This window comes from Phanerochaete carnosa (genome assembly GCF_000300595.1).
Source record: "Phanerochaete carnosa HHB-10118-sp unplaced genomic scaffold PHACAscaffold_146, whole genome shotgun sequence".
NCBI lineage: Eukaryota > Fungi > Basidiomycota > Agaricomycetes > Polyporales > Phanerochaetaceae > Phanerochaete > Phanerochaete carnosa.
Genome location: NW_006767773.1, coordinates 1 through 6,901, shown reverse-complemented (window position 1 = coordinate 6,901; position 6,901 = coordinate 1). Strand labels below are relative to the sequence as shown.

Below are 6,901 nucleotides of genomic sequence, written 5' to 3'. Positions count from 1 at the left end.
CCCGGGCGTGCTATTTCTCGACGTTGGCTGCGGTGTTGGCCATGACACTAGGAAGGTTGTCTTGGACGGATTCCCAGCCAATCAAATCATCGCCTCGGACCTCCATCCTGGTAAGCGTACCCGAGCCTTGGTAGCGGCCTTCAGCTGAGCGTGTTACCAACAGAGTTCTGGGGCATAGGCCACAAAGTGTTCAAATCCACGCCCGAGTCATTCCCGGTCAAGTTCATTGCAAGTGATGCCTTCGACGACACCTTCCTCACATACAGTGGAATCATTGCGACCTTGAAGTCTTTGGATACCCCGGCAGCGGGCAGTGAGCAACCAGTGGACCTGTCTGCCCTGACCTCGCTCACACCGCTCCGCGGGAGAGTTTCGGTGATTTATGCCTCTTCGTTCTTCCACCTCTTCGACGGGGAGCGCCAGAGCGAGCTCGCAAGCCGCCTTGCGTCGCTACTCGTACCCGCGCCGGGCTCGTTCATCTTCGGGTCACATATCGGGAGGCCCGAGAAGGGCCTGCGCCTCGAGAGTGCGCGCCCGAACACCGAGGGCTTACCCATGTTCTGCCACAATCCAGAGAGCTGGAAGACGCTCTGGAAAGGGGTATTTGGGGAGAGCAAGATCGAGACGAGGGCCGTGCTGAAGGAGGTCCAGCGGAGGGACATGCCAGAGGGCGTGAAGGTGCACATCATGGCTTGGTCTGTCAGGCGGCTGTGAGGCTGTGAACAGATCGTGATCTCACCGTTCACATTCCTACATCTTGTGTTATTCGGTGTAATATTAGCCCTGCATTGTCTCTTGCTCCAGTACGGCAGTGGAACTACCCGCAAGTTGATTTGAGGGGCGCCCAAGACAGCGGGCGCGGGACGGACAATATCGGCAACTGCGCGGTGCGATTGCACCAATGGTTCATTTGCACATGGAAGATTGCTGAAAAGCTTGACCTCACACGTCCCGTTTGGTCTCAAGTGCATGCCAGTGTGTCTGATGAGGTAGGAACCTTACGACACAAAGGAACATTCCGAACATTTCGGAGATATTGCATCGACGGGGCCACCCGCCGCTGCCCGTTATCGGACGAGGGCCGCGCGAAAGCAGAAAATAGACAGACATTGTCTAGATTCATGGGTAAACCAAGCGGCGAAGGAAGGCCGAACGGGCAGGGCATCTATCCGGCACCGAATAAGCTACAACGGACGAACCGGGACACAGACGTTTATTGACAACAGGGGGTACCGACAACAGCTATCATATCGGAAAACGTACGAGCAAAAAAATTGTACACGGTGGACTGACCCTTAGCGCTCTACCCTCGCCTACGCGTGATTATGTCCGTGCTCCTGCTCGCTAACGCTTCTTGGATTGGCGGGGTTTCCTGCCCAAGCCTCGTTGATGCCGTTGTCAGCAGGAAACGGTGCGGCACTACTACGGCTGCCCAGGAACACCGCTTATGGCCTTTTGAACAATCGCACCCGGGGTACTAGCCGTCAATCTTGCTTTCGGGGTCACTTGTGGGCTTCGACGCCACGTCGGCGTGCGTGAAGGGTACCCCCGTGGTTGCTGCAGGCGCAGCAATTGAATGGACAGCGCCGCTAACGGGACAGGCATGTTGACACACCTAATCGGCGCGGCAGGCTATGCGTGGTTCTCCCGCGGGAGACAGCGCCGGCGGCAGCGGACGAAGCGGCGACGCAAGGTACGCTCCAAAAACACTAAATTGTATTCAATCGCTCGAGTCCGAGTGGTGGTGGTGGTCCGTGAGATGGAACATGGTCGGCCACTCGCTAAGGTTCACGTCCTGCACATCGACACGGTCCTCTCTGTACTTCTCCCACTCCCTGAGGTTGAGCAGTATCCGCGAACTCAGGATGCAGGGCAGGACAACGCCGAAACCGTAACCAACCGGGTACAGGGCCGTGGGCGCGAAGATGGTCATCGCTACATTCGTAAGAACAACCATGAAGATACTGTCGGCGTCACATCAGCTTCTGAGTGGGTTGTCGCAGGCGATGAGGCCACTTACATGCCACCGTAACAAAGTGAATCGCGAACAAGGATGTAGGCGAGGCCCCCACCTTCGTCGTCATGCCCTCCAGGGAGGGCCTGCCGCCGAAAGGTTCGCCACACCTTGTACGCAATAAGCACCAGGAGAAGGACCGTGAACATGGACCACGTCAACCTGCGTGTCGTTTGTAAGCACTTAAGCACCTGCTGCGCGAACAGCAACCGACTGCACGTACACGAGACCCAGGATCCAGTCCGGAAACTTGGTCGTGCTGTCGAGATCAACCTGGAGTGTCGGCGAATCATCTGAATCCCCAGAACTGGAAGCAAGAGCCTGAACACAGATCGGGTAGAACATAACGACTGGACCCGCACAGTGGTAGGTCAGGGCGCTGCGAGAACGAAATCAATGGCGGCGGGAGCACTCACAGCGGATCTTCCCACCAAAAGGCATGACGGTCGCTAATACCGCGAAAGTGAGGACGGCATAAACGAAGCTGACAACGTAGAGGGGTCGTCGATCTGCAGGACAACGGTCAGAGGTGTTAGCGGCCGGACGCGTGGGCCACTCACTATGATTGTACAGAGCATACAGCCAAATCTGCAGGACTACTGGTGGAGGAGAGTGCGCGGCTTGAGAACGCGGCCGAGATAGAAATCACCATTTCTGCGGTTACTCACGTTGGACCAAAGATGTACTGATCCAAGCTAAATGGGCAGTGCAATCAATCAAAATTGTGCGGAGCCGGCAGCTGTAACCACGTACACTGCCAGCCGTTTATGACTCCAAGAACCTCGCCTGTTGAAAAAAAGGAGCCGATCAGTGCCGATGGGCGCGGGAGGTAGAGTAAGGGTACTGACATCTACCGGAGCCGACAAAAGTCAGTTGACCAGACTCACAGATAAAATTTCGGACACATACCTGGCGGAAGTGTGCGCGCCGAAAAAAAGAGCTAAAACGATTGAATCAGCGGGTCATCCTCGGGGGAGGGTTGTCATGAAAGTAGGCGCACTGAGCAAGTACGTGGAGGCCATCAGGATGGACGAGTACCGGTTCTAAAAATTGGCTGTTAGGTCGGTAGGCGGGATGAATGGGAACAAGACACTTGCGACGAGGTACACTATTTTGGACGACGACCATGGTGAGAGCTGCAGAAAACTCTGTGAGGAGGGCTGGGCGCGCGCACACACGGACGCTAATTACCCAGACGAGCTGCACCTGGACCGGAAAAGCGGATCAAAGGGTTGTTTGAGCGTCTGGCAGATCACAAAAATGGATCTTCCCACGGCAGGGCGCTCACCTCCTGGCTGAAAGATGACACTGGGGCAGGGTCAGAACAAAAGAGGCCGACGACGGGAAGGGTGTTTGACTCACAGAACTCTTGCAGGAGCAAGACCATCGAAGAAGTGGCCGCGTACGATGTGACCTGCTTCAGATAGAAGTACCGTACGACCGACGAGCTGAGACTGGAGCCGGCCCCATCCATGCAGGCTGGCGAGTCCTGGTGAAAAGGAAAGGGGAGGGGAAGGAGGGGGAGGGACTCAATAAAGAGCGAACAGGTACATGGGCGGGGCGGGAAAGGCGTCGGAGGAGGAGGACTGGGAGCTTTATAGGTCGGAGACTCTGGCAATTGGTGCGGTAAGCGATGGCTGCGTGCCGGTCGCCAGAAAGTGTGGACCAGCCATACGGCTGTTTGACGTAGGCCGGAGAATCAGGCGAATCATCATCGTCCTTTCACAGGAACGCATCAGCGCGGTAGATGGCTAATTTGTCCATATAAACTATAGTGTGCCTTCCACCCGCCGATCTCCAAGATGCAACCGTACGATCGGTCAACATCCGACCCCTCGTACTAGAACCTTTATCCTCCGCCGGCCTGGGGACATAGCTTATGTGCAGCACACGCTGTCCACAGTCCGACGTCGTCTGTCCTCCTCTTACGATATCCACGTCTTCTAGCTGCCCTCCTGGACGCAATTTATAATTTTATGTCACGTCGGCCCTGCCCGAACCCTCGTGAGCACCAAGAAATTGTCATTGCAGCGTAATACACGACGTGATTATTAACTTGTTCTACCGTCTCTGCCGGTTCATGCCTTGGACTCGGCCTCCTCCAGTGGCGGCGGACCCTCACCGTCATCCTCGCCGTCAGAGTCGTCTCCCGCTGCCCCTGACGGTTCGCCGGCGCCCCCGCCGAGGCCACCGAGGCCGCCTGCGCCGCCCATGGAGCTCATCATCTGAACGAACGTTGTCAGCTCGTGCGCACAGCGTGTCATGTTGAGCCGAGCTTACCTGCTCAAAGTCCATGCCGCCCATACCTCCCATGCCTCCCATGCCTCCCATGCCTCCCATACCTCCCATTCCACCCATTCCGCCCATGCCTCCCATACCTCCCATTCCGCCCATTCCACCCATTCCGCCCATGCCGCCCATGCCGCCCATATCAAAGTCATCCGCCGTTGCAGTAGTGTCGCCATCCTGCTCGTCCTCGTCGACCCACTTGCTAAAGTCTGTCTTGATGTACGTCGTCTTGATCTTTTCCTTCGTGAGGCGCTGCCAGTAGCCTGCCTTTTTCTCCCTTTTGCGGAGGACTATCGTGAACGAGCGACTTGTCAGATGACTCTTTGATTGCTGCATGGAGCACTTCAGTATGACGTATGCCTTTAGGCGCAATGAGATTATGTACCTCGGGGTCAACCTCCTCGAACAAGTCAAGCTTGAGCTCATAGTCCCTCGCTTCCTGCCTGCAGAGCCATGTATTCAGCGTGAGGCTTTGAATGCAAAGCGCCGTACACTTACGCTCCCGCCGTGGCAGCAAACGAGAGCGAAGTCGGCGTGAGCTCGTACTTCAAGCTCTCAGATTTGATGTCGGGCAAGTTTATGGTAAGAAAAAGGACGTTCTGCAGACACAAACGCGAGCGCAATCAGCAAGGCCAACGCGATCGCGCATGCGATGCAGACACACCTTGGTCTCGTCGGACTCGGAGCTGCGCTGAGCCCACAGTACTTCTGGATGAGTCGGCATCTTTTTTTTTTGCGGGATGTGAGTGGGTGTTTGCTCGTCGTTTACGGCGGCGAAATAAAGCTTCGTTTGAGGGGGTGGAAGCCTCCAGAACGGTGCAGAACACGCGTACGCGCAGACGCTTAGTCCATGGGCGTCATTTGATATAAGCGCTTTGTAGCACGTGCTGAGTTATGGATCACTGAACTTTCCGGCGCTTCAAGACACCTTGGTTTCTTCGTCACAACCTTTACTGTTCGTGGCACACTTCCTTGCAGTAGCACATTATTCCAGTCGATGTGGTCTGTATATGCACCCTTCTGCTCCGATATTCTCAGAAGGACTTACGGGTTTACAGGTGTACGCGATGGTACTTGCCACTGGTGCTCTTACCTTTGCCCATCGCCCCACCATACTTTCTTGTACTCTTTCTGCTCTCCACGACATTGCACGCTAGGCCATGGTATGTGGTCTTATCCTCGCAATCAGCGTTGTCTAATTCGTCGTAGCTTTTACTGCATAATGCTGCTATCCGCCATGTTTATGGCTTCGTGCTACTGGCCTCCAATATCTCTTGACACACCGCTTAGCAAACCCTGGTCCGATAGCATAACGACCTTCGGCGAGGCACTGCTATCGCGCGTGCCCGATCTCCCTGCCGATTTAATTCCTGCCGCAATGCCCATCGCCGACCGCTGCTGGTGCGAGTTGTCCATGGGCTTTTTTGAGCCGTTCAACTCGACACGATGGGAATGGAGCAGCGTGGAGAAGCTGAAGACGGAGCTGGAGCAGAGGTGGACGGACCGGGGTATGAACAACTCTCAGTCGGCCACGGAGACTTTGGACTTGGAGGACAACTCGGCGGTGAAATCAAACGCGACGTCGGGCTTCAGCGTTCTCTCGAGCACTGCCGGTACTTTTTCCGCGGTTCAGCGCAAGCTTGGCCTATCGAACGGCCTTGACATAGCCGCAAACTCGACTGCCACGTCAACGGTCGACGTCCCACCGGATACCCCACCGCCGATGACTTACTCGTTGCGTGCAGCTGAAAACGAAGCGAACGCAGAACCGGGCTCTTTCTTTAAACAGTACGACTTGCGGCCGTATGGCTTTGACATGATCGTAGACTTCAGCTGGCCGCGGTCACCGTAGGGAATACCATAACTGTCTTTTGCATACTACATTAGTGTACATACCTAATATCCGCAACGCATGTATCTTTACGCTAGAGTGGCTTTTGCTTCCGCGCGTGTGATTTGAGGAGCGGCCGTCATGGCAAAGCGTGCCGGAGACTGCCGACCCTGGTACGCTTACCGCGTTGGACGCGAACGGTCGACCTGCGCTTTCAAACCACTCTTGCCCGACCATGGCCGCATCCAGCTCCAGCAAAAGGCGGGAGCCCCGTGCCGCCGTCGAGGACCTCGCCGAAGGCACCTCTGCACGCAGTAGGCTCGACGCCATGTCGCATGCCATCCTCTCCCCGTTTACGTCGCGCAGGTCTGATACAAGCAAACTACTCTCAGACAGTACGTCTCCTTCACAAAGCTGCTATAGCCCCAAAGTTCAAAGTGAGACTCCTTCTGTGTAGTGGCACCGGTGATAATGACGCCGAGGATGATCAACGGCGTCGCCAACGCCTCCGCAAAACGAGACGCCATCGCGAGCAGCACCGGCGCAATCTCGACGATGGACTTTGCGGCCCTCGGCCGTGCACCACTGCGGCTCACGGTGAACAGCCGGCGGATGACGTCGCGTGACCTGCAGATCGTCGAGGCGACGGACGAGCTGCTCGACGAGGAGGTCCCGGAGCCCCAGGGCATCGCGCAGAATGTCAGCCTGCTCCGAGGGTTCAACGCGACGATCCCGAGTGCGGACAAGAGCAGGTCACGGAGGAGGCA

General features: G+C 56.3%; 5 protein-coding genes across 5 annotated transcripts; 3 read left to right on the top strand and 2 right to left on the bottom strand.

Annotated features, from left to right (window-relative positions):
• Nucleotides 1-714, top strand: PHACADRAFT_107842 (uncharacterized protein; the record flags this gene model as incomplete). Its single annotated transcript, XM_007402417.1, has 2 exons — nt 1-110; nt 164-714. Coding segments are annotated over 2 exons (661 nt in total), but the record flags the coding sequence as incomplete, so codon positions are not given.
• A 486-nt stretch (nt 715-1,200) lies between these two features.
• PHACADRAFT_265938 (uncharacterized protein) lies at nt 1,201-3,568 on the bottom strand. Its single transcript, XM_007402416.1, has 13 exons — nt 3,377-3,568; nt 3,303-3,322; nt 3,206-3,220; nt 3,112-3,150; nt 3,015-3,057; nt 2,922-2,954; nt 2,768-2,800; nt 2,683-2,709; nt 2,575-2,613; nt 2,431-2,523; nt 2,238-2,364; nt 2,021-2,176; nt 1,201-1,964 (listed from the first exon to the last, which is right to left on the bottom strand). Exons 1-13 carry the CDS (start codon nt 3,486-3,488, stop codon nt 1,721-1,723), a joined length of 981 nt encoding a protein of 326 aa, XP_007402478.1. The 5' UTR covers nt 3,489-3,568; the 3' UTR covers nt 1,201-1,720.
• A 524-nt stretch (nt 3,569-4,092) lies between these two features.
• PHACADRAFT_107836 (uncharacterized protein) lies at nt 4,093-5,027 on the bottom strand (the record flags this gene model as incomplete). Its single annotated transcript, XM_007402415.1, has 5 exons — nt 4,093-4,214; nt 4,357-4,633; nt 4,689-4,746; nt 4,802-4,902; nt 4,968-5,027. The coding sequence occupies 5 exons, from the start codon at nt 5,025-5,027 to the stop codon at nt 4,093-4,095; spliced, it is 618 nt and encodes a 205-aa protein (XP_007402477.1).
• Nucleotides 5,028-5,274: 247 nt separating this feature from the next.
• On the top strand, nt 5,275-6,248 carry PHACADRAFT_214562 (uncharacterized protein). The gene is made up of 3 exons (XM_007402414.1): nt 5,275-5,305; nt 5,362-5,466; nt 5,513-6,248. Exons 1-3 carry the CDS (start codon nt 5,301-5,303, stop codon nt 6,153-6,155), a joined length of 753 nt encoding a protein of 250 aa, XP_007402476.1. The 5' UTR covers nt 5,275-5,300; the 3' UTR covers nt 6,156-6,248.
• Nucleotides 6,249-6,311: 63 nt separating this feature from the next.
• Nucleotides 6,312-6,886, top strand: PHACADRAFT_189010 (uncharacterized protein; the record flags this gene model as incomplete). The annotated part of the gene is made up of 2 exons (XM_007402413.1): nt 6,312-6,529; nt 6,592-6,886. Coding segments are annotated over exons 1-2 (453 nt in total), but the record flags the coding sequence as incomplete, so codon positions are not given.
• Between the last annotated feature and the right edge of the window lie 15 nt (nt 6,887-6,901).

Coding starts and splice junctions, on each gene's coding strand:
- PHACADRAFT_214562 (XM_007402414.1), top strand. Junction 5,467..5,512: donor ACATTGCACGCTAGGCCATG/GTATGTGGTCTT, acceptor AATTCGTCGTAG/CTTTTACTGCATAATGCTGC.
- PHACADRAFT_265938 (XM_007402416.1), bottom strand. CDS start 3,488: ATGGATGGGGCCGGCTCCAGTCTCAGCTCGTCGGTCGTACGGTACTTC. Junction 2,801..2,921: donor CGCGCACACTTCCGCCAGGT/ATGTGTCCGAAA, acceptor TTTTTTCAACAG/GCGAGGTTCTTGGAGTCATA. Junction 2,177..2,237: donor GACTGGATCCTGGGTCTCGT/GTACGTGCAGTC, acceptor AACGACACGCAG/GTTGACGTGGTCCATGTTCA.